Raw genomic sequence first — 27193 nt, forward strand, 5'->3', positions numbered from 1 at the left:
AACGAAATTTTGGATTGAATTAATAATACGCAACAATGTCCTAAAACGGCATAGAAATTCCTGATTTTAACCCAGTATTTGTCTTGCACACCATACATTGCTTCTCTTTATTGACAAATGGCTTCCAGTTCAAATGCACGAATGTAGCAACGTTAGTTACTAATGAATATAGTCACTACAGTGGCGATCTTTAATGCAACTTGCTATTCCAAATGAATGTTCTGATACAGTATCACTGCTGTAGAAATCACTACTGCGCTTTATCCATCTTACAATATTTGGGTCGTCTCTGATTTCTCTAAAACTAAGATACCATAGCTAATCCTGCTGATTAAGCAAAATACGTATTTGAATGTCCTTCGCTAATAGTTTTTTTCCGCTTTTGTACGTTGCCCAAGTGATTACAGTGGCGCTGTGAAAGGGTTTTGTTGTGAAATCGGTGCGACTCATTGTCCCTTGCAACATATGACTGGTAATTTGAGATGCATCGTACCGTATCGAATAGACCTGCCCACAAAGTGACAACATGGGTTCTGATACTATGCCATTCAGTAGAACGTAAACAAATCGTTAGCCCTGTCATGTGTTCTTTATTGTTGCTCTGCTGCATAACGAAGGTTGTAATCTTCGGAAATCGATATTGTGTTTAGATGACGTAGAGCGGTAGAAGATGATTCTGTAATCTAGAAATGAATAGTTTAATGTATCACACCAGGATATATATTTTGTGTATGCATATTTGTGGTGTTTATCACGTTTAATTGCTTGTGATCAATACCGCAATGACCTTCGCCCTTCAACGCTTTTCCATGCTTTTGTGTGATTATTCAATGAATATCACTTTCGATGATTCACGATCAAACATATGATAGTTGAATATATAATAATCAAATTAATTGAAGTTAATAAAAATTGCATGCATGCTATGGAAAAAGTGTCAATAATACCACACACACAGTCTTCCAAGCTGCCCGGCAATCGAATTCGCCACTTTGTGGGTTTTTGTTGAATTTCGTCGTTTTTAAAGTTGAAGAAACTGAAATAAATATTGTTGAGAACACAACGTTGTGTGTTTCGCGTGTTCATTACAGTGTGGATCATGGACCATGCAGGAGCCGGACTCGTTCTTGCCAGATTTTGAGATGGTCTGCCGGAGTCAGATAGTAGTCTGATTCAAAGTTGATGTCATACGGTGTTGATGACACTGACAGGAAACTAATCAGTGAATGTAAAGTAAATGCGCAATATTGAAATTCTATAGCAGTTAAACTTCAGCCACATAGTTTCGTTTGTTTTGAGTGTTGAAGCAAGCGCCATCCAGATCGATCGATGGATGGATGCATCTTAATGTTTACCCGAGATATACGAGTAATACGACTGTGATCTGTGATTTGAGTCCATTCCAAACTATTGGTTTGGGCTTGGCAAGGTACGCCGGAGCATAGCGAGTGATGGTGTGAAGGTGAGTTTCACGTTTGAGTTCTGTGTGCGGACTGCGAACCTTAGAAATTTGGAGCTCGCATTCACTAACGAACCTTGGTAGGTTCTGCACAGCGAACCTATTTCATTTACTACAATTTGTCATGCGATTATAACATCTTTGGTTAAAATTCTTTGGATTTCAACTTCCGACCGCTCTCTACGGGGCTCTGGCAGCATGAAAATAAATCCTGCACTAAACGAGCATGTAACTTGCCTTGCACCTTACATTACACGAAATATTCACAAACTGAAAGCTGAATATTTCGTGAATCTCTGTTGTGAGCTAGGCCCGCCATCACTCAACATCAAAAACGAAATACACTACATGCAATGTTCCCTCTAAGCTGCGCGCGTGCGCAAATGCGCAGTGCTCACGCGGTCTCTGCGCACAGAAAATCGAAGTTGCGCACAAAAAATCTGAAGTGATGACCTTTTTTTAGTCGTTACGTACTGTTGTCCAAAGGTCTGCGCAGTGAGTTGGTGAGTGTGCGCGCGCAGACTCGTCGAAAATTAGAGGGAACATTGACTACATGTACAGGTAGTCAGTGAATTGTGCTTTTACAGCCAATCAATTATATTGAAATCAAGGAAATTGATATATAATAAAGAAAGCATCGTTGTCTAATGCAGTGGTTCTCAACCTTTTTGACCTCGCGGACCGACAAAACTTCCAAACAAACGTTGCGGACCGGTGAACTTGCATCAACCAAAATTGACTCTAGATTTGATTACGACAAATGCCTGCAACTTAAATGTACCTTTATATTGGAAACTTCATTTATTTGTGTCTTTTTGATACTAGATTTATATGTGATTCTCTTGACGTTTCTGCAAGGCGAAGCTCGCTGATTGTGATTGTTCGGCATCCTTGAAACAAATGCGAGTTTGCTATTTACTATCAGCTGTATTATGCTGCCACGTGCGCTTAATTGCACTGTCAGAATTTAACGAAGTTTGTACGAAAGACTCTGCAGCTTTCGCATATAACTTATCCAAAGCGAGTTTTAGGCTACTTTTAAACAATTTCCTATTGCTCTTGCCCCATTGTGGCGTACGCGCAGAGTAAACAATGGACTCTCATTTGCGATACCATACAAATAAATACGTTCCAAACTTCTAAATACGTTTAAAATTTGATGTTTTATTGTTCTAATTGCATTCTGGAATTGAGATATAAAATTCTCATGTATCTGGCGGACCGGCAGGAAACTAGACAGTAGACACGGACCGGCGGTTGAGAACCCTGATCTAATGTAAAAAATCTAGCAGGCCTACGGGATCTATCTCGACTTAATAAGTTCATTGTATCATAAAAAAAATCCGTCCGATTGGGCTACTGTATTATCTATATGCATTCGGTAATATGCGCAGCAAATATGGAAACCGGTTTTTCACTCTGAACAATGTATAGCATTAGTCTGAATTCTGAATACATTGTCCGGTTTAGCCTAGATCGTTAAGGCGTAAGCTTGGATTCCGTTACAACTCGTCGAGATTATTGGCAAAGCGACAGAAGATTAATATTTTATAGCATTTGATTGTTGCAGTTGATACATTTGTTGATCTTTAAAAAGTCAGTATGTACTTCAACATTGTGATATAAATGTGGTCCAAGTCATCGCTGGTATCGGGTACTTAAAATATTACTTTACGGTAATGTAGGGTTAGAATTGAAAATATGACGTTGCGTGACGTCATAGGTTTGAGTTCACATGGAACTTTTCACAAATGGACGCGTTCACACCAACCGGAACCTTTCAGGGGTCCGCATCATACATACGGAGCGTTAAACCGACACCAGCCTTAATCGCAATGTGCGCTAGGTGGCGGTAGAAAATCGACGAACTGACTGCTCAAGGCAAAGCAGATGCTTGCTTCAAGCCTGAGGCTTCCGAAAGCGTGAGTTGTTGCTTCAATTATAAATTGAACACGGCTAAGTTACAGTGTCGTCGTTGTTTTGGTTTATCGCAGTGGCACATACATACGAATCAATTCATAGGCATTTTATAGATGTAGGTTTCCAGCGCGGGCACGGGCACGGGCACGGGCACGTATCACTTTATGAAAAATTGATGGATTATATCATGGTCGAAATGAATCTACCATGCATAAATTATGCTGCACTCAAGTGAGAGCGTTCTATGCATTTAAGGCTTTGGTATAATAACGTTTGATGCGCATCGCTGTAGAATATAGATAACTGATGATTTATTGGTGCATTGCCTATTACCGTTCCTGGTGTTCAGCAGACCTATTTCTTGTTAATGAGGAAAGAGACAGGCCCTGATTTGTCTATAGCTATCCTAGAACTGAAATATATAAATTGTATTGTCTAAGTCAGAGTGTGTGAGCACGAGCATGGACGGTAAATGGGATACATTCAATTATTATCTAACGGCCGTCAAGAGAAAGTTGATAGAGACTACACAGAGTGACCCAGCGTATAAAAAGGCGGATTATTTCATGCTGACATCCATTGTGGCAATGCTCGTGTCTGTCGTAGCGTTTTTGTTTTTGGGTAAGTACAATATTGGTTAAGTTGAAGAATAGGTTTCGTCGTTGAAATCCGAGTGAATGTCTGGTAAATATGCACTGCTAAACGTAAAATACCATTAAAAGCAGATATATCACACGAATGCATTACAACACTTTGCTAAATCCATCTCGGAAGTATGCTTTTTGTATTACTCATTGAAACTAATGCCTGGAAAAACGTCATGGGATGAGTCACGTTACTGTATTCCATCCATACTGTCGCCGCAGTGCACAGCCTGCATTACCGCTGTAAATTAGTCGTAGGCATTCTGCATTACTTAAAGTATAGTAGCCTACTACAGTCTAATATTGCTGCATGATTCCATTACTTTTAAGTCCTCTCCCGCTCATAATCACCATCATGGTAATCAGTGATCAGTGTTATACTGTTATTACATAAGTATGCAAGCAGGTAATCCAAAGCTATCCATCTAATCTAAGAGCGCTATTTGCATTTAGGTATGTGCTATGACTGTTACATTTGCGGAAAGGAGAACCGACGCAAGATTACGGTTGCGCCTCGCTCTACATCGGTGACATATCAAGTAATGGCATCATTGACGATTAGTTGGTGCTTCCTTTGTCTGCAGCCTATCATACCGTTTTGCTGCGGCGGCACGCTTGATATTAGAACCCTGTTCCATTGGTCGTGTTCGTGTATTAGGTTAAGTTAAAGGGAGATAACGTTTTGGCATGCGAATGCGTTGCTGTCTCGAGCTCTTCTATATTTCTACGTACGTAGGCCATAGAAGAACTTAAGATGAGGCTCTGTTGATTCAAATAGAATGATACCCAGTTACCCACCTGGATACACATTATAATTGCGTGAACATTAGCCAGTGGGATGTTGGTAGTAATATATACTGTAAAGCAGTGCTTTTCAACCTGTGTGACGGTTCGCACTTGTGCGAATGAAAAAATTTGCAGTGCGAATGACGAACATAGTGCGAACGGTGCGAATGAAAATCCCGGATGAGTGCGAATGAAAATCGTGAATAATAATTGCTTTTCAAATAAACATAATACGAAATTCAAGGGCAGTGTAACTTTAGTTGTTGCGACGCAATTATAAAAACTTGTTTAACTTACGACGCACCACTAGTCGTAGCTCTCACAAGCCGTAGTGAATCGATATTTTCGCACTATAATTATTACGTAACCAAAAGCCTGGTTTGGAAGCTGGTGTAGTGATAGAAATATAGCAGCCCGTCTGAGGCTGGGAAAATGACGTTAAATTCACTTTCTGCTTACTTTCGCTAAACACTCATCAATACTTCTGTAATACCTGTTCGATTAGTGCTAGGCACGAGGACAGTAGTAAATACTATCATTACAGACTGCCATTTGCAAGTTACAGTAACGCAAATTTTACCCTTTCAGGGGTTATTAAAATATAGACCGCAAAGGGTAAAATTTTGGGTCGACACGGTGCCAGTACTATCTATCTGTTCGGCGCAGCCAGCCGAAAAAAGGGGAGGGTGGTTGAAATAAAAGGGAGGGTTCGATTTGTACCGAATTTAGTAATATACAGGGCCGTAACAGCACCTCGTCGCCCCCCCAAAACGTTGGTCCTGGGCCCCCATATGGTGATAAACCGAACTTCAGTGAGCTAGCGCCAAGCGCGAAAATTTTCGATAATTCATGATAAAATCGGTCAATAAGATCGGGAATTGCATATATATTGCTATCAATGTCTTGTCCTCTCTGCTCACGTAATGAGTTTTACCGGTAGAGCTGAGTGAGGTGTCTTTGAAACTGTACAGTCCGTAAATAATGATTGAACATCTTCGGGCGGCCGGACCCGTTGGTATGACTTCGTTACATGATGTTATTTCGTGACCTCCTGTCTGCTATATCAAAAATATAGAATCGCTCAAACGTACTAGACTGAAAGATCACACGGTTTCGGATTGGTATTTCTTCACTGGCATATAATTTTTTCCTGCAGGATGGTGTTTGTCTTGTGTGTTTGTCTCGCTGCGATCGTTCTGGCACACTTCTTGGAGTCGCATGTTTCATGGCCTAAAACGTTATATGTCTTTGTGCTTCGTGCCGCGGTAATGGCCAACGCCGATATGCCCATTTCTATAAATCTTGCGTATTTTTTCTTGGGGTAAGAGCACCCAATAATCAAGATATTTGGCGACTTGAAATCGCGCCTAGCGCGAAATATTTTTGAAAATATTGCATAAATTGGGTTTGGGGTGCGGCAGTTACGGCGCTGGTAATATACCATCAATTCATTAGGGTTAAGTACATGCGTAAATAACGATTATACAACATCCTCGTGTCGACGATTATACGCGTATGATAAGCTTGTCGACGAGTCCGAAAGGGCTGTTAATTAGCGACTCCCTGATCTGTCGTGAACAATTGAATACCCGCGCTTATCAAGGCATCGAACAATAAAATACGAGCGCTGACCAATGCGTCTTACGTAGCCTCAGCCAAAGTACGGTAGGCCAAGACGCGGTAGTTAGGCTAGCGATATCTTTCGTATACTAGGCCTATTACAGATGCGATTGTGCAGGCCAGCGATGATATCGTGCGCACCAAGCCAATGCAGATGCGATTGTGTAGACCAGCGATGATATCGTGCACACAGGGCCAATTGCAGATGCGATTATTCAAGCCAGCGTAACTGGACTTGTTGGAGACTCGATAAATCAGGCTAGCAACGATTGCCGAGTGCGCGGCAATAAATGACCAGATTTCGCAATTATCTCAGCGGGAGATCGTGTCACTCGTGTCACGTTACATTTGCAGTGCAATGCGCAATGACGGATCTCGCTAATTGGTATCACGCCTTTCGTTATTTGGCCGCGCGCAACACTGATAATACGACTTATTGAATTGCAACCGAGTATTAGGGTCTGAAGAGCCATTTCAAAAGGATGGGGTTTCACGTTTAAGGAGGGGGTTTCGCGTTTCTAAAGGGAGAATAGCACATTTTGAACAACGTCGACAATATTTTTAAACAAAAATGAATTTCAGTACTGGGCGTTCTTCTGAAAATAGATCCTGGGCCGCAAAATATGACATCGCGGGCCTCATGCGACCCGCGTGTTGGTGACCCCTGCTTTAAGACCTGACCATCCAAGCACTAGTTAATCAGTAGAAGGGTTTTAGTGAAATAGCTGATATCAAAACGAGCAAAAATAGTAGCATTTTTCATGAGACACTTGATAGCTTAAGATACATAGTAGCCAATTTGTTGCACATCTGAGCAAATAAATGCTGTATTTTCATCTTCTTTTTGTATATCAATATTCGGTTAGTTTGTGCGAATGAAATTTATTTTACAAAAAAAGTGCGAATGAAGCTCAAAAAGGTTGAAAAGCACTGCTGTAAAGTATACGCGAAATCGCGAATATTTTCGCAATAACTGGTAAAATTCACTCGGGTCACATATCAGTGCTGGGTTTACCACATAGCAAAGCTGGTCAGTGGTCAGTCACACTCTATCTGAATTGCACGCTACTTCGTATGAGAAGGCTACTTGAGAAACCCTGGCCTAGTAGGCCATGGAGAAACATACGCAAGTGGACCTGTTTCATTACCATTACTTCTACTTCTGGCCACATTTTACTTGCCAATTCCTTCGCATATATACGTCTCGTTAGTAATAAGTTTCCCTGTAGAGGGGGTTCTCATAAAAGCGATCGTCGCGACCCGGGTTCTAGTAATAAAATCTCTTTGCCCTTATACATCTTCCTTTCCGTCGTATGCGAGCAATACGACACCTGTGTTGACATGAAATAAGTATATTGTATACATTACGTAACAGGATTTCAATGATGAAATGGAAATGCAAGAATCGCCGGCGAAACCCAAATCAAGCACTGGTTGATGTCGGCGAAAGTATTATCCGGGCGATGCCAACATCACTGAATTGAGTGTTCCCGTGAGGCAGACCCATTCACATTCAGACTATTATTTATTCCAAACCTTTTCTTGAGAATACATATGTATACTGTATATTCGCCAACGATGCTCTACTTGCACCCTAAACTGACGGCCATTCACACAAAGAATGACCCTGACCAGTAACTACTGACCAGATTCGCCAGCATACAAGACGACGAAAGCAAAATAACTATAGAGCCTGCAATAGTCATCGTTGGCACTCAATTAGAAGTAAGAGTAACGTGGTAAATACCCGCTCAAGTACAAGTAGATGTAGCGTGTTCCAACTTCCAAGTAAGTAAAAAGAAATTATCGAGGTCTAGTTTTCCTAACAAAATTGAAAACTGTATAAGTGACAAGTCGAAAATCATAACTATACTTGAGCAAGCACTGCAAGTATAGGCAAATCTACTGGAACGCTGCGAAGAAGTAGAAGTACTTCGATATTGATCATCTCTACGCTTGTAACTATCTAATTCTCTAACCCTGAAGCAGTTTGGAATAGATAGAAATGGGAGCAGTCTTTCTCGACTACTGGTATGTGCATCGAATTATACCAGCACTTTCATCTACGTTTTTCTGCCCAATGGATATTCTAATACAGTGGTTCTCAACCGGGTTGCCGCGGACCCCTGTGGGTCCGCGAAGCCTCAAAATAGTTGATAAACTAATTTGTATTGCCTTTAAATTTGGAAAATCACGAGTCAGTTACGCTTCATTACTAGTAAGACTCCAGAGCTCACATCAACAGAATGGCAGTCTGCGATGAAATATCCTAATGTGCAGACTAATTTTAATTGCTAAATTGCCATCAGCCTACGGAGACAACATTTTCCTGTTTAGAGATGTTTCGTTGGGGATTGTGGAAAAAAGGTTGGATGAGTTAGGTGTTAAGAAAATGTTTACAAAAACCATTTTTCCAAAATAATTTCAAGATAAGCTGCTAGATTAGTGGTTATCAAACTGAAGGGCGAACCCCCTTGGGGGGGGGGGTCGTGGAAGCATCTGAAGGGGGCGCGAAGCTGCGGCCAACTGAAAATTGTTTCTCGCTCCACGCTGTTTACCTCCAATTCATGTTTGTTGCCATGTGTATAGTCCGAATTTTGTATTTGAGAACTCTCTCATCAACAGTCATAACCTTCCATGCCACCAAACTATCCTTTGCGATTGCTAGTACTCAGGTTTCACTTTGTGATATGGCGATAAGGGGGCCCGAAATTTTTCACTATCATAAAGGGGGAAGTGTCTAAAAAGTTTGAGAAGCACTGTGCTAGATAGAAAGGACTGGGCTTGACATTATATGTTCATTAAAATGTTTGTTAATGTTGGTGCCATTGTTGCGATTATGTGTCGTCGAAAGCGTAACGCGTTATCATTACATTCGCCACCACCTATATTGTGGAAATGGATTTTCGGCACTCGCTAATATCCTAGGCGCGGATTTCCAAGACACGACCATGTATTTCAAGAAATGCTATTGCAGAATTCGCTTTGAAATAATAAAAGTCAGTTGACACAATCTCTACATGGATAGTATGATCTTATCTGCAAGAAAAGTCATTTTCTCGCTGTTTATCACTGAGCCTACAGTCATGATGTCAGACGACGATTGCACGATAATTGAGCTAAATCTGAACTAAAACTTTCTGGGGGTCCGCGGGGCTCGTAACGGTCCGAAAGGGGTCCGCGAAGACAAAAAGGTTGAGAACCACTGTTCTAAGACATTTTCTATTTTATATCTTTCCACATGGCAGTATGAAAGTATCGATACATGCAGCAGCGTAGAGATAACATGGAGAAGATTCGTTTCTTATGTCATTCAATGACGTTTGGTTTTCATTGTATGATACACGACGGCCTCCAGTCAGATAGCGTTTTTCTCACAACTCCGTAATTGCGTAATTGAAGTCTGTCGAAATCGTTCTAATTTGATTTTGCAAATAAAATCGTAGCATGGTATAAAAAATTGTCGGGAAACCGGTTTTTCGGAATATGGTACTATTGAAGTTACTGAGCAAGTCTTTGAAGCGAACGATTCACCGCCGATCGGATAACACCCACGGGCATTCATATCTGATGTGTATATCTTATCCAACAAGGCTTGTATGCCATTATCCATTTATATAAATATATCATACGAGATTCTGGATATTTAGCAGTAAGACAGTTGGAAGTTACGGTATTTGATATTGCACGAGGCGATGTCTTGCAGTTTTTATTCACCTACTTTACTTCGGTCGTACCGCCAGTTGATCACCAATCAACCATTGCCCGAAGGGGCAATGCATTGGCGACCAGCAATAATAACTTGCAATTAATTCTAGCGCTTTTCGCGAATTCTGTACAGGAATACTTGGCAGTCAGATTTAAGGTCTCCCAAGTGCAGTTGAGTTTGATCATTACACTAAAAAACGAAATATCTACGTCTTGGAATAGGCCTACTTTGTGAGGAGTAAATCAGCTTCAATTTATCATCGAGTATAGTATACGTTTTACAAGAATTTATTTCAGCATGAAATATTTACTAATTAACCTTATTCTAATCACATGCTCGATATGTGCGTCGTTGGCTCAAAGTTCCAGGGAGCCGATCCTGCAGTGTAATTTCGACGACGGCCTGTACGTTTGATTGATAACCATCGCAGTTAACTCGAGGCGGATGTAATAATCCGCTTTTATATTCTTACCGATTGCGTTTGTCGTTGTATATCGTCTTTGTTGCGGTGTTAAACAAGACCGTGGGTTTCACGATGCAATCAGGATTATATAGGACACTAGAGCAGGGGTCGAAAACTTTTCTATTCAACGCGTCAAATTTCAAAATATCAACGACTCGCGAGCCAAGCATTTCGCGGCTGAAACGTTAGGGTGATGGATTTGGTTAATATATCGCGTGGATTGCTCGGGTTTGTTAGGCTTTGAAAGCAATGTGTTCAATTATTCCACCATCTGGTGCGTATTACGGTACAGTTTATATGGAAAGTCTTGATTCGAACAAATCGAAGAAGGAATCCCACTACCTGATTGTCTGAAAGCTGGCAACCACAATTATATCTCACCACTTTGACTTCGACCCCCTGCCAAATTGCAAACCTATTGATGGAGAATCGAGAAAAATTGAACAAATCGGTTTATAAGCTAACCACAGGCCGACTGTCGGCATTGGGTGGAGGCGTGGAGGTAATTTTGGCGTATTCTCATAGCGACTCGCTAACAAAACAGCAGTGGGTACGTAGCGGTTATCCTTTTGCAACGGGAAAGATATAATGGGAACGTCACACCATCTGGCGCGTCATGAGAACGAATCTCTCGTGGAACAATAGGCACCCTTTCCACGGGTTTTTATCCGATGCACTAGAGTAGTTGAATGTAAATCAATTCGACAGGGATTTAAAAAGATTTCGAAACACATTCTATAAGTCTATAATGATGGCATTCGAATTAGAGTGCCATCAGATCCCTAGAAGCAAACGCAGTGTATATATAAACTGAAGTGAAATAAAAATAAATAAATAAAACGGTCATTGAGGTTTGATATCCCTGGATGCAGATTCATGCCCTCCAATATTGTATAGGGTAGAGTACTATTTGCCGGCACTTCAATTGGTACAGTGGCCAAGTACAATTAACCAATTATCTTTTTTACCGAATCACAATGCTCAGCGACGATTTTACAAAGTGTAGAGATTTTTCATAGAAAATACATACGAAAATTTACGCCAGGCATGCCAAAATAAATTTGAATCGCGGGACCGATTCAAAACTTATGATATTTTGCATTCGTTTTGCATTGGCGTGCTTCATCGTCAAACCAATAACAGGGGTGTGTAGGATTCTGGTAAAAATCATTTTGCCTCTGATTAAAATTATTCAAATCATGATTTTTAGGGATTTTTATGGTTTTTACTCACAATAAAAAGAATAGAAGAACATGTGATGAATGACGACCATGCCAATCAGGGTAATGCAGCATATTGCATCAACTCAAAAATGCGACCGCGGCTCGGAATCACCATTGCCATAGTAGAAAATGTTCAACCCAACTGACAATAAGGGGTCGCTAGAATCACCGTTAATCCGTTTCGAGACATGTTGAGTATGGCTGGGACAGGTTTGTTACCAGAGCACAAGTTCCGAGTCACAAGTCAATCTCACTTTTACAGTTTTGACTCGAGTCAAGTCGAGTCATTTTCAATTCACCACAGAGTCAAGTCCGAGTCAAAGTCTGGGTATGGAACTGGCGTTCTATTTTGAGGTCGCATAAAGTCTACTGATTGAATTTTCCATGACATTTATATAGTTGTAATGTCAATAATGTGTGATACTAGGATACTCGACTCGACACCTTTTACTCAATTCAGAATCGAATCACTCTGGTACTCAATTGCGCTAAGCAGTAGTTATAATGAGCAGTAGTCGACTCAACGGTGAAAACTCGACCAAACTCGTATAGCCTATAATATTCGATTTCACTCAACCCTGATGTTGAGTCAAATTGGAATCATCCATAACACTATAGCATCTTCATTGGATGTATCATGAGTATCATTGATGGAGTGGTCTCCGGAAGCGAAAAACTATGTCCGGTTTATGTGCAATGCACATGGCTGTCCAATAATAAACCACTTTCGCGCATCGCAAGAAAATAAAATGACATAAAAAAATAAATAAAATAGCGCGGTGGAATTAAAATCCAAAATCAACGATAAAAACCTAAATTATAAATCGCACTGATTTAAACCAAAACCCTGTGGGTCAGTGGGATTCTATTCTTTAGCAATATCTTTATTCGCAAACAATGAGATTGATAAAAAGTACAATGGTTGACTGAGTGAATACAGCAATAGCCTAATAAATCAGAACGTCCTCACTCCTCAGCCGCGGGCCATGTCGATCTAAGTTGGCGTATATTCTACTCCCTTTGTTTTTATTGGCGATGTGATAGGAATGTGGTGGAAATACTGCAATTTTCGCGGGCCGCCTGAAATCGTCTGGTCGGCTGTGTGTTTGACATGCCGGCTCTGAGCTCTACAGTAGACCAATACAATGACCAATTTATCCGGTCGCTATTACGCCGTCGAATTGTGCTAAGATCGCTTCCTATATTCACATGTTTCGAAATTTTTATGATCTCAGGTTCATGTACTCTTGGTCTCCGCAAATATCTGGCACCAACACTCATTTTGACTTCCATTCAAATGCATAATTAAATATAGAGTTTTACCGAAAAAAATTATTAGGCACTGAATGCGGAGAGCGTTGCGTCAATCATCTATCTGGCATGTGTATAATATACCTTACCCTTTGATACCGAGGTTTACAATCCCTGCTTAACGATAGGTGCGACGGTTGGGTGAATGAAGAAGAAGAGGTGTACCGATGGATAGTGAAAACAGGTCCCGCTAAACCCTTCGTCGGTCCGAGATTGGATTACACAAGGCAGAGCCGACGTAATACACAATAGTATTCACCTGTCACTCGGCAACGATTTGTGATGCATGTTTTCTTGTAAACTGCAGTGGGAGGCTACCTTTACTTCGACGATGGGGCGCTATCAGGAAAGGCAATCATTCGCACTCCGCCCATGGATCTTCGCAAGCCTGGTAAACACTGCATGCGATTCGTGTGAGTTTGCGAAAGCATTAGCCTACAACCGTACGGCGTGATAACAAAACTGCGCATTCTATCAGGTATTTTTCACGTGGGACCTCCCCGGGAGAGGTAAGGATATATCACGGCAATCGCGGCGAGTTTGGGAGGCAAATATCGGTATTTTTCAAAGCCGGTGAGAGCATCCGATTTTGATATTGCTACAGATAAATCAATTATACTACCTTAACCGACGTGCAATGTGGACCAATCCTGTCCCATTTACGTGAATGTAAAACCATAGCCAGAGTTGTCATCGACGTGGTTTAAGACTAAGGACGGATGAAATTGTGACTATAGCATAACCGCAAAATTCGATGTGCTGATGACTAAGAAAAGCTTACGTTCCTAATCAAGACCTGATTGTTGCCATCTGTGATCTACCTTGTATCCAGCCAGCTCAGTGATGACTAAAAACGGTAACCACTTTCACCCAGACCTTATTACGGCTTCAGTAGTAGTTGGAGTTTAATTATTACTGTACGTATGGTCCGTGTGACTATTTCGATGTGTGGTGGCCATTGAGAATATGACTAAATGAGGACATATTTTATAATAAATAAGGACGATAACTACCACAACCATAACTATATACCTATTTCCTTATTAGGTCCTTTGAGTAAAAATAACACACATTGGATCTATGAAGACATCTCAGTGCCGAAATTTTACTCCGAACAATCGTTTGAGAAATCCTATGTAAGTGTGCTACAATCGCTTCCGAAATGATTGACTGCATTTTCGTTCCAACTTCTTACGCCCAGTTCAGAATACAAGCGCTGAAGGGCAGAGGGGACGACAACGTCGTGGCTATAGACGACTTTTCCGTCACCCCCGGACCATGTCCGAAATTTCGACTACCTCGAACAGGTGAGTTCACACAGAATGAATGAATTTTTCCATACCTGAAATTGCTTAGTGTGATATAAGTTGTATACTAAGGTAGAACTAGGCATCACTAGCGTAGGAATGACGTGATTCCGTGATGGGACTCATTTTGTAAATGAAATCGCCTCAAAATAGTTCCAAATAACAATCCCGTAATTGTCCTTGGACATTGTGACGTCATGCTCGTTCACTGTTCGTTAGAATGAAGCCGTGACATCATGTCATCGTCAATAAACTTGGACACTCCGAAATTTCCGTTCTGGCAAATTTCCATCCTAAATATACTTATCAAATGATAGTATTTTGAAAAATCCTCGGACCGGATCTATGTAAGCCGTGGGAGTACTAACCTTTTTTAATGTAAATCAAATACAGAAACATATACTTTGGTGTAAACCCCGCCGGCTCGATTGTCAGTTACTTGCTCAGTAAGCATGATCAACACAACGGCCCGAATGACTAAAAAAGTCATTACGGTAACGATTCCCATATTTTTCTTACCGAGTAGAACAACTTTCGTCACTACCAGGTTTTAGCTGAAGAATAGGCATTTGTCATGGATGAAATCATCATTTTAAGACCCTGTCTTGCTGCGGCCCAAGGCAAATTGACTAACAGTCCATAGTTTGGACTTTGGACACCCCTGATGTCAGCAAACACACAGGCCAGCCACGGTATAGAAGAGTAATATTCCCTACCATAACAAAATGCAGGAAAACTGGTGTAGTGACTCGGTCCATACCACTATTCTACATCCCCGTAAAATAATTGTCACCTTTTTCGCCGCCATGCAGACACCCTGATCATAAATACCACAATAATCATAAATCATGCAGAGGTGGTCAAAGTAGTCAAGAAAGCTACTCAAGTAGAAGTAGAAGTAGCGACGCGAAAATCTACTCAAGTACGAGTAGAAGTACTTCTTTCATGAGCAACCTAAAACTACTTGAATTAGAAGTAGAATTTGCCGGCTTTAAATCTACTCAAGTAAGTAAGTAGTTTTGAAAATGGTCATAATACGTTCGCATGGACTTTCAAAAGCTGCAAATTGAGCTACGTGCGGAAGGTGCAGAGAGCTTCATATACAATGCTTATTGATGCATCCCAGAAGGTATATAACTTTCCGACAACATGAGCTACAAATATTATTAGTGATATAGAAATGAGATACTAATCGTTTGTTTACTCGAACAGCCCGTTTTAGAAAATATCAATGACTTAATGTTCCGTCACGCATATTACGGCCTTTAGTTTATTTGAAGAACAATATGGCGAAGTTGTATGTATACGATGTTAACACTTTCTGCGATGCGTATACGATGATAAAATATATGACGTAACGTAAAAATGCCATATAGTGTAATTGTATTTTAGGAAAGTAGACGGCGATGCTACACTTGTTAAATTTAAACACGTATGTTCTCCAGACAAAAGAAATGAAACTATAATTAGAACTCTTAGTAATGATACTGCGAATTGAACGAGAACTACCAATACTACATCAGAAAAGCGGAAAATGTATCCTATGTCTTTTGTCGAGACAGTTTTAACGGTGGTCTGCTAAAACAGATCTAAAGCTTAAAAAGTCAGAGCCCACTTTTCCATATTAGGACACGCCATGGGCTGCTAGATTACGATGTGATAGGTAAATGCTAGATTGCGAAACGGTTGTTTCAAACGTTATGATGGGCCATATTTACTGGGATGAAATATGTCATATGGGCGATAATGCGGTGCAACGCAACCTGCAACCTAAATAATATTCCCTTACGTGAAAACATATTTGTAACTCTATCTACTTGATGTGAAGCGCGATGGAAATTCTGGGTTTGACTTAAATTTTCCTGAAATTGAAAGTTAAAACTCCGTGAAAACAGCCCGAGAATTGCCCAGTTTCTCTTTCTAATTGGAGAGCTACACTACTTCTACTTGACAAACTGAAAATAGCGAGAAGTAAGTAAGTAGATCACAAAATAATACGAAGTAGAAGTAGAAGTAGCGAAGATTATATCTACTTGAGTAAGTACCAGAAGTAGAGGGAAACTACTTGAGTACTACGAAAAAGTAGAAGTACTTCGTTACTGACCACCTCTGTAAAGAAGAATTAGCTCCTGACAATAACGAGTGTGCTGACTGCTGTCATCACGCTAGTTTGTCTTAAACGGATCGCACGTTAATGCTACAGTTTCTATTTCATCCGCAGCCACGACCGCACCACCCTCAGTCGTCGAGAGCGCCCTGCCAGGATCCAACGAAGGCTTACCGGGACAAGAACCGGAAACTTTTCTCACGAATGAGGAAGTCGCGGCTCGAAACACCGCGTTAGAGCTCGCGAACATAGAAAGAAACAAAAAACTAGAAGAGATGAACGCCATGTTGAACTTACGGCAAACTGGAAGCAATATTTCCTACAGCGGACTTTCGGAGGCGGAAGCAGAGCGAAGATTTCAGGGCGAAATGAAGAGATTGCAGGAAATCGAGGAGCAGAAAAAGAGGGAAGAGGCCGAAAGGATTGCGCGGGAAAAGATGGAAATCGAAGCTGCGAAACGCAAACAGGAAGAAGCCGAGGCAGCAAGGCTAAAGATGCAGGAAGAGGAGCGCCTGGCGAAAGAAGCCATTGCGAAAGAAGCCGAGAAACGCAGAAAAGAAAAAGAGGAAGCGGAACGCTTGAAGAGAGAAGAGGCCGAGAGAAAAGCGAAAGAGGCTTTGGAGAGACAGGTCAATGCGGAAAGACGGAGAAAGAAGCTCTTGGAGAAGCAGAAAAAAGAGCGCGATGAAAAGGCGCGTAAGATACGTGAAATGCAAGAGAAGATGCGACAGGAGAGATTGGATAAGCAAAAGGAAGAGGAAGCGGCTCGGAAACTGGAAATGGACAAAAGGCGGGAGCGATTGGAGCAGGAGGCACGCGTCAAGGCGGACCGAGAGCAAAAGCGAAAAGAGTTGCTCGAGCAGAAAAAGAGAGAAGAAGAGGAGAGACAGAGAAAATTGAGAGAGCAAGAACTGGATCGACAAAAGGAGAGACAGGGCAGAAACAAACCACATACACAAGGAAACGTACAACAGAAAGGACAGAGACAAAGAAAAATGCAGCAGCAAAATCCAAAAGCGAACGATCCCGATTACGAGAAGTGCGGGAAAGGATACTCCCACAAGAATACGCAAATATGCTGCAACGGAGGCATAAGGTATGCGCGACTTAGCTGTATATGATCGGATCCTTTAGATATTTTGAATGTGACGTCCGTTACAGGAAAAGGTACAATGAATTCACCTCGTGTTGCGGTAGACGAAACTACAATCCGAAGAGAAAGATTTGCTGCGGGGCAAAAGTATACAGGTAAGCTGTATCAACAGCGGTGGTCAGTGACGGAGTACTGCACTTTTACAAAGTACCCAACTTGGTCTAGCCTACTTACAGTACTTACTGAAGTAGTTATGCGTTTTAAACTACTTCCACTTCTAATACTTTACCAGTTTTTTTAGGTAAAACTGCTAACTCTGTGCATCTAGGATTTAGAAAAGTGAAAAGTCGTTTTGGGGTCACTTCGCATCAATATACTATGTGTGAAATCGTCACGTGAACTAGCCATCACAGTTACGGCCGAATATGTTTTAGAAGATTGTACTTACCTGTAGCGTCATTTTTCATTTACGTTAGTTGCGAAGATGCATCTTGCAAGCCGAAGATGAAATGCATCCGTCACCTATTAACTGCCAAAAGTATATGCGAATTGTCACCCAAATCTATACTTTTCGAAACTACTCACTTGAGGACTTTTCAGACTTTTCATTTTATGCTTCGAGTTAAAGCAGTTTTGACACGTCTTGGAAATGACTACTTTTACATCTAATTTACGGCATTATTTCTACTTGAGTAGCAACACCGAATCATTTGACTGCTATCCAGGCTACATAAATCAACATTTAAATAATAATCGACCAACCATCTAGAATGCTATTTTCATAGAATCGGTACCCTGGCCCCGATCTATTGCTAGATATAAACTCCGTGCTCTTGGTAAATTAATTATTGGCCAAATGCATCGCTAAAACAATTCGAAGTCGTTTTGAAGTAAATATGGCCGTTTTGGGAGACTATTCTTGGACAGAATTCATTAATCCCCAGCATCTTAAAAAACGTTTTCACTTACTCGAATGATAATATTTATGTTGCGTTCACATCAAAGTATGCGACAGTTAAGCATGTGATTAAATATCATGGCTATGGGTAGGTTTTGATTATATTTAGGAATATTTTAAGGTTAGCGTTGGGATTGGAGTTCGTGTAAGGTTAATTCCTGCATTTTGTTGAGATTAGGGCTAGTTTTGGTATTATAACGTACTGAAGTGTCGCATGCTCAACTGTCGTTTTTCATTGTGTCGCATGCTCAAATGTCGGGCTACCATTATTTATGTAACGGAGAACTATACAACTACAGTATATGCAATACATAGACAATTTCTATAGTTTAATGAGTTATAATTGCTCCCATCTAGTCTGGATGACACCATGGCCTGCTGCGGGTCACAGACCTACAACTCGGAGACGCAAGGATGTTGCGAACAAAATGTATTCACACTGGCCGAAAGTGAATGCGTCGAAGGAAGCATACGCCCCATTTAAAATGAAGTGGATTGGGTGGGAGATGGCAATGGAAGAGGATTGGATGCGATAATTACTTCCGATTTCTAACATGTAATCGGCGTCATAAACTTGGCAAGGATGTGTGAATGTTATTTCTAATAAATTCCAACTTGTCGTGCAACGATGATCCAATCCGATTCGATGGTGTGAGAGCTCGATATTCGATCCCGTCAGAGATCAGCAATCAAAGCATTCATCAGAAGGCATACGAATTCGCGCCGTTTGTTTGTTTGTGGAATTCATGGTGTTTGTCGACTACTATGGTCATTTACACCAGGCCAAATTTCTTCATTTTAAATCCGTAGCTGCCGACCTGTAGCACGGCCCACTTCGGCTTTTATAAGACACCGCTTACACGGATGAGTTGGCGAGGAGGAGCCTAGATAAACCTCCAACAGTTATGTAGGAATTCTGGAGTCGGACTCGAACCCACAACCCGTTAGTGTTGCATATCACTATGCTATCTCGCCACGTCGATAATTCGCGCCGTGTTTGTCGATGAGTAGCCTAACAGCAATAATCGCCAGGTCAAAAGTTGACGTGACCCATGCAGCTGAAAATTTCCGCGAGAGCGGAGAGACTTAGCAGCTCCTGGTAAATGGTATAGTGCTAATATGGGTCCTTTGAAGAAAAAGGTCCCCGACCCGTCTTAAACGGACCACAAAATATCTTTGACCATGACTTCATCGTCATGCAGCGTTTCGACGGTTGGCGGCAATCATCATCAGATCATCCATTCCGTGAACATCTTTTAAACAAAGTGTTGTAAAACACATCTTGTCTCAAATGCAATCCTATAGTCGTATTATGTGTACGCGACGTCCTAACACCGGCAATACACTCATTACTATCAAGACATATAGTCAGATTTAGAATACGATTATTCAAGTGTGACTGAAGCAAGAACTATATGGCGTATGACCTTATCAATTGAAATCTGATTTCTGCCAAATGCGCAATTATCGAAATTTGATATTGGTGCATATATTACCAGTCTGCCCAGTGGCGATCAAATTAATTAGAATACAGAAGATTTCCGTTCAAACGAATCGACTAAAATCAGAATTTTGCTGCTGAAAAGCTGATGCAATTCAACGCCGTTCACTGTACAACAGTTGCAGCATTTCACGATCAACGTTTGCAAAACCTTGTTGAGTTACTATTATGCGCACTGCGCAGCATTGAATTGCAATTCGCAGGCATACACAATAACACACTTTCCAATTTCGAACTCCAATAAAAAAGACTAACATGAAAATCACTCACGAATCATTTTGAACACGGGAATGCGACGCTCATGGGTGCAAATACAATTTAATCTATAGCAGACCTGGGCAATGTGCGGCCCGCGGGCCAAATGCGGCCTGCGAAAGGTTGCTGGGAATTCAAAACATAAAACTTGCTTTTTGAATGACTAAAACCAATAGGCTGTATCAACTGAGCAGGAAACTCGTTTACCTTGAAGCCTGTTCATTAATATGTCATGATTACTCTGCCTATCCCTCGCGTGCGTAATCCAGATTCAAAATAAAGGTAATGTGGCAAAGTGTGAGAAGCAAATAAAGTCGCAAGAAATCACTCTTTCAATATATATATATTTTAAAGGGCATTTTATGAAATATTTCACAAATCTGTGAACTATATTGTTACCAAACAATTTCTTCACCAATAGGTCTGTCAAGGTCTCATATAACATGTGTTAAAATGTCGAAGTTCAACTCTTGTGGGAAACCCAGAAAAAAAGCTGTTAAATTTGACAACTTTAAAATATTTTTATCGGCTATAAGTAACCAAGGATGGGTTTAATAATGGTTTTTCATGTTTCTCAATTGATTGGTAAAATTTACATTTTACTACAGGCTGTTTTGTGGAAATATATGTAAAAGTATGGCACTTAGGGCATAGTTATCTAGTCATAAGTACACCGTTCAGTAATTCGATACCGAACGATTCAACAAATTCTGTATACTGTAATACTGGGTAACACACACATAGATAGGCTTAAAACCAGTTCAGTAATTCCTTAAATACAGTTCTAAGCCATGCAGCAAGGTCTAAAACGGTATTTTCTGTATCATTCCGTTCTATAAGATGGACGCAATTGTACCGAAGTAAAAAAGCGGCTATGAATCCAGCACGGCCTTGTGTGAGTTCATTGTCAATTGTTACTGAATGGTTCGTCGCTGTTTCACCATAATTTCTGATCCTTGGCATATGCATCAGATTGGATCAGACGCTCATCTATCCAGGTAACACACTATGAGCAGCGGTTTGGGTTAATAAAGCTAACGATCCTGAGTTTCAACATTCCAACTGGAATGGCAGGATTAAGAGAATCAATGGTAATGATGCAAAACAGCGCGCACAGATCGAGTTCCTTCCAGTTATTGAAGAAGACCCTGATGACCTCAAAACCTTCTTCGCCAGTCTTAAAGAGTGCACATAGCGCGTTGGGGTAGCCACGGTGACCGTCGACCTTCCGATTCGACTGAAGGCTATATATATAATGAAGCAGACAAATTTACCAGTCATTCCAAGGTTGAGTGGTTTTCACATATTGAAATCTTATCTTGGACCGATTGGTGACAACATGGAATAGTCTGGGCTACTAGATGTGATCCAGTTGATCTATGCTGGAAGCACAACAACCATCCACATCATGGATGGTGGATGTTTTGACAAGGCAGTCCCTCCTCACCTCCTCGTCGATGCAGCAATCTATCAACATACCATAGAAATTGCCTTAACTGAGGATAAGCGTGGTGACATGAAGTCCTTCACGGAAAAGGTGACTGGTGGGGAAATGGGAGCCAGACACTGTGACCCAGTATTGCGAGTATTTGAGCGAAGTTTTGAAGAAACGTTCAATCGATTCGCAAAAAGAAGAAGAACACCTGCACTCTAGGTGGAGTACCAATACATGGTAGATATGCCCAATGTCTTTATCAGAACCGAGTGACTCGCAGACCCCAATAAGAATCTGTCCTGCATTGTTACCAAGATGCTTCACACCTGCAGGCCATCGTCAGCGGTTCTCAAACTTTTTCGGCACGCCCCTTGATAAAAAAATTCTCCCCCCTCTTATCGTCATATCGAAAAGTATTATAAAGAGCAACCGATGTTTGCAACCCCAATGCATTGTTTGGTGGCGCGGGAGGTGTTTATGGCTGTTGAGAGTTGAGACAGTTCTCAAATATGTAGTTGCAGTTGAATAATTTATTAAACATAACCATGCGCAATGATAACATGTAGCACATAGATATTTTAGCGATTTTGGTGCCTAACCCCTTCTATTACCCCACTAGATCTTAGCTCGAACGGACCTGACCACAACCTAAATCAAAATCTAATGGCAGCAACACGCATTTACCAGTTACACTTTATTCAGGGACATCTTCTGATTAGTGCAAGGTTCGGTATCACTCAAAATCTAGCATCAGTGTGTGGATGGTACGGCGGAATTATGACATTTCAAATCGAAAGGCCTAATTAGGATTATTTCCATTGTTGAAACTGGAGGTTTCAGCACAAATTAAACTCATTCCGAGTTCAAAAAAATCATTTCTCTCAGGCGGCTTCGCGCCTCCCTTCAGATGACGGGAACCACGTTGGTGAACCCGCAGAGGAAAAATGAGCAACAGCTTTTCTGGCCACAGATGTTGGGTGCCCACTGCCCACTCTCAGTCATCTGTCAGTTATCAACCGACGAATGGAGGAGGACGTCAGCAGACATGTACCCGCTCACAGAGAGCTTACCAAGACACAGATTAAGCGAGATGCAGGGGCCATTGAACTTGCCCTAAAATGGTTTGAAGAAATGAAGCCATTCGTCAACGATGAATAAAAGGGGTTGCTCATGTATTTCTCAACTGGATTCACAAGTATACGGTGGATGACGTAGTCGAAATACTGAGGGAGCAGCTGAATTTAGGAAAAGTCAGTGACGCCGACCATAGTTGTCATGTCAAAGGTGAAAGCAGGGTTTTAATGACTCGAATCACGATTTTTTATGACTCGACTTGACTCGAGTCATTGTCTAAAAATACGGATCTGTGTATTGACTCGACTTCTCGAGTCATTGCGCATGACTCGAACCAAGTCATATGACTCGAGACTCAGACGGCCAAGACCAACATTTTATGATAATTTCGAAGAATAGTAAAGTAACCAAACTATTGGGATTTCGTCTAATAGTACTTGTACTTGAAAATGCGACCAGAAAATGCTAAAAATTAGGAATACTAGTATATTAGAAATGCGAACCATTCGATATCACTAAACAGAGTTATAAAAAAGGGGATTTAACATAGGCTTCAACTGGAAACTGAGCAGTGTCAACACAATGACTTGGACTCGGACTCGAGCCATAATACCATGACTCGGACTCAACCCTCTGCTCGCTGACTTGGACTCGGACTTGACTGGGTGTGAATTGAAAATGAATCGACTTGACTCGAGTCAAAACTATAAAATTGAGATTGACTTATGACTCGGAGCCTTATGAGTTGGTTACAACCCTGGGTAAAAGCCCTGTCATCGCAAAGAAAATGTCCTAAGGTTTACGAGAAAAACATTCACATTGACTCATTGAAGTTTGCTTTCAGAATATCATTGTGGTCTTTGATGGTTACAGCAGTTCACCAAAACATACAACATGTTCTAGAAGAAGACAGCGACAGGAGTGATAAAACCGGAGACACTACCTCTAACAGAGGGTGCAGCTTCATAACGTTTACTCCGCGAGTACCTGCAGACCCGGGATTTGATTCGTTTACAGAACTTGTCTCCGAACCCCAGTGATTACGGATGGACAATAGGCGCGCATAGATATGAGCCTGATGAGCTATTGCAGTTCAGAAGCTATATTTGTCATAAAGATTGCAACAACCGAATATACAGCTGCAAGAAGAATGAGGTCACGTGTATTTCAGCCTGTGGAGTATGTAAAGATCCTATTATGCAATAATTGCAGTTACGATGATGTTGAGTCCGAAGAAGGCATAGGCGATGCCTGTTGAAATGTCTGATATTGTGCATGTGAAATAGGCTACCTTTTCAGTGAACATAGCTATGCGAAATAAAGGCGATTTTGTGCATGAATATAAAAGTGGATGTGTCGTTTTTCACAAAGCAGAGCCTGTAGTGAATTATAAGTGTTAACAATCAATTGAGAATCATGGAAAACCATTATTAAACACGTCCTAAGTTACTTATGGGCGATAAAGATTTTTTTATTTTATTTATTTATTTATTTTTTAATTCGTCAAATTCACAAAGCAGAGCCTGCAGTGAATTATAAGTGTTAACAATCAATTGAGAATCATGGAAAACCATTATTAAACACATCATAAGTTACTTATGGGCGATAAATTTTTTTTTATTTTTTTTTATTTTTTTTTAATTCGTCAAATTTAACAGCTTTTTTGGGGAGTTTCCCACAAGAGTTGAACTTCAACATTTTAACGCATGTTATTACACACCTTAACAAACATATTGGTGAAGAAATTGTTTGGTAACAATATAGTTCACAGATTTTCACAAGTTTCCCTTACTAATTGTCACATTACGAATTCAAATTGTTACTCGCTATTACTATATGACTCACCATATCTATCACCCATAAAGGATGAACGGGCATGTAAAAAAGAAAGCCGAAAACTGAAATTTAAAGAAGGTTTAGACCAGTGGTTCCCCACCTTTTTCGACTCATCGCCGTATTATCAAGCTCAACACAAATTTTCGCCCCCCCCCTTATTTACGGAGCCGACAAATGGGGCATATCAACGGGCGATTTTTCACCAAACTCTGCTCGCCGGTGAATTGACTAAAAAAGAAAGGTAATTTTTCCTAGTAAAAGCTCCGAAAACCGGTTTCCACGTCTATACTCTTCTTTGAGTTGACATTTTTTCGTCAACTTTCGAATCATATGCAGAATTAGCCATCTTCACTTGCATTTTTGGCGAGCATGTCGCCGAGATTAAGGATTTTAATTGAAGTAGGTCTTATGACGGAAAAACGAAGCACTCGGTCCAGGGTGGGCGAATTCCAGAAAAACTGCAAGCTTCGCCTGACATCAAGGCTATTTACTTTGCACACTGCTCGGAATGCATCGACCAAGACAATAAGCTTTGTAATATCGATATGCATTTCAGTGCAGTGGTTCTCGAACTGGGGGCGTGAAAGCATCTGAAGGGAGGCGCGAAGTCGAAGTTTACTGAAAATGCTTTTCGCTCTTCGCGCGATTTAATCCCAGTTTATGGTTGTTGCTCTGTGTATTGTCCGACTTTGATATTTCAGAATTCGATCATCAACAGTCATAACCTTCCATACCATTGAACTATATGTTGGGATTGCTTGCATTCTGGTTGCGCTTTTTAATATGTCGTGATATCATGATGAGGGGGTGCGAAATTTTTCACTATCATAAATGGAGGCGTGCTTGAAGAAGTTTGAGAACAACTGTTTTAGAGTCTTGATAGAAGAGCCGGAATAGGGGTTTAAAGAGATTAAAAAATGTATAATCAGGCTTAACATTGTTTCGAATCACGACGGCAAATAGATATACCCTTACTTTCTCATTACCTAACATCAACACATTCACTCTCATTACCTATAACATCAACACATTCACTGAGCAGCATTTATTAACAATGTATGGGGTGCATCATTTTCCTCCGCTGTTCGCATCTGTACTGTGGGGCTCGGATTGCAAAGGGCACTAAATCAAAATCGAAAAATGAAGTCTCGTTGAATCGCGGCTAGCGCGAAGAAAATTTCAAGTTTACTAAAAATATCTCAAAAATTCGGGAGTCAATTCGTAAATTTAATTTTCATGTCGACAGCCGCCAACACATACTAATTGAATGACATGTTGTGGAGCCCCTGGCTCTCTCTCTCATATCTGTATATCACGTGATGTATGTCTTTCTTCTCGTACCACGTGACTCACCATTTATCAGCCAGTGTATTTCAATTTTAAGCCAGACTCATTTGCGATATCCTATTGTATATTTCATGCATATTCGACCAATATATCTATCTGGGGCAATACTGTCGTTGCGTTCACGTTGAAGTTGTCAGATCAAGGACTAACGCTAGGAACGTGCGTCTACCACTGCGAGCTATTATTTACCCAGCCACACGCTACGTGGAACTCAGGCTACAATTCTAGCAGGTTATCAGACGACACACAACTTCCATAATGTCCACGGCCGCATAAATTTCCTTCTGCGGCCGCAGGTTGGCCACCGCTGTACTAGTGAGTGAAATTTTGAGGGTTTTGTTCGTAATTGAATATGTGTATAATGGTATTCAGTTGATTTTACGGTATTATCTGCTGAGTGCTGAGTCGAGGAAAAATTGACTTTCCCAGATAGGCTAATTTCGCCCCGAAGGCCGTGGATTAACCGACCGCGCCAACTGGAATAGTAGGCTATTCCTCTTTTCGACAATGTCCAGAGATGAAGCGTTTTGGAGTAGGACCAAGCAATTTGTCAAGCTATTTTTCTCATTTCCCACTACTATCAGCCGGGAGACGTAGCCTATTGCGAGTGCAATGCGCCGCACGAAAACATCTGACTACAGCGACACCTGGACATCCACAAAATTAATGAATCGAGAACGAATGATCGTACGGATTGCGCGGTTTATCGAGTCAGCTCGTACTTTGCAAGCCGCTAGCAAGTCGTCATCGAAGACAGCTTGAACTTTAAGTCAAATCGAACATATTTCCTTTTGAGTGATTTTTATTCAAGTATGTACATAAAATATCAATAATTTTATAAAGAAAATCTTTCCCTTTCATCGGGTCATCTCGTCTCAGCCGTCGCCGAATTTGGATTTGTAGTCGAGGTCGTAGCCGCTCGGTTCATCTCATCTCGCTGTAGTCGATGTAAATTTGTAGTCGTGGTCGTAGTAGGAGCCGCCGGTATCTGGCGCTCGTTTGCGTTTGTGGATTGGGTTGGGTGCTGGGTATTCGGTGCGGAGTGGTGGTGGGGTTTGGGAGGCGGGGGGGGGGGTAGATGGGCTGGGGAAGGGTTTAGGGGGTGGGGTAGAGTGAGATTGGATGGGAGGTTAGAGTGGTTGGGA

At 41.1% G+C, this 27193-nt stretch overlaps 2 protein-coding genes across 2 annotated transcripts; both read left to right on the forward strand.

Annotated features, from left to right (window-relative positions):
- The first annotated feature begins 3424 nt into the window (after window positions 1-3424).
- On the forward strand, window positions 3425-7995 carry LOC145448157 (uncharacterized). Its single transcript, XM_080326485.1, has 3 exons — window positions 3425-4000; window positions 4477-4562; window positions 7805-7995. The coding sequence occupies exons 1-3, from the start codon at window positions 3841-3843 to the stop codon at window positions 7865-7867; spliced, it is 309 nt and encodes a 102-aa protein (XP_080182611.1). The 5' UTR covers window positions 3425-3840; the 3' UTR covers window positions 7868-7995.
- Window positions 7996-10338: 2343 nt separating this feature from the next.
- LOC145448156 (uncharacterized) lies at window positions 10339-19229 on the forward strand. The gene is made up of 9 exons (XM_080326484.1): window positions 10339-10542; window positions 13264-13373; window positions 13443-13548; window positions 13614-13708; window positions 14183-14271; window positions 14337-14442; window positions 16664-17645; window positions 17711-17797; window positions 18958-19229. The coding sequence occupies exons 1-9, from the start codon at window positions 10436-10438 to the stop codon at window positions 19082-19084; spliced, it is 1809 nt and encodes a 602-aa protein (XP_080182610.1). The 5' UTR covers window positions 10339-10435; the 3' UTR covers window positions 19085-19229.
- The last annotated feature ends 7964 nt before the right edge of the window (window positions 19230-27193 follow it).

This window comes from Botryllus schlosseri, chromosome 10 (genome assembly GCF_051294905.1).
Source record: "Botryllus schlosseri isolate E-star chromosome 10, Bs_hap1, whole genome shotgun sequence".
Lineage (NCBI taxonomy): Eukaryota > Metazoa > Chordata > Ascidiacea > Stolidobranchia > Styelidae > Botryllus > Botryllus schlosseri.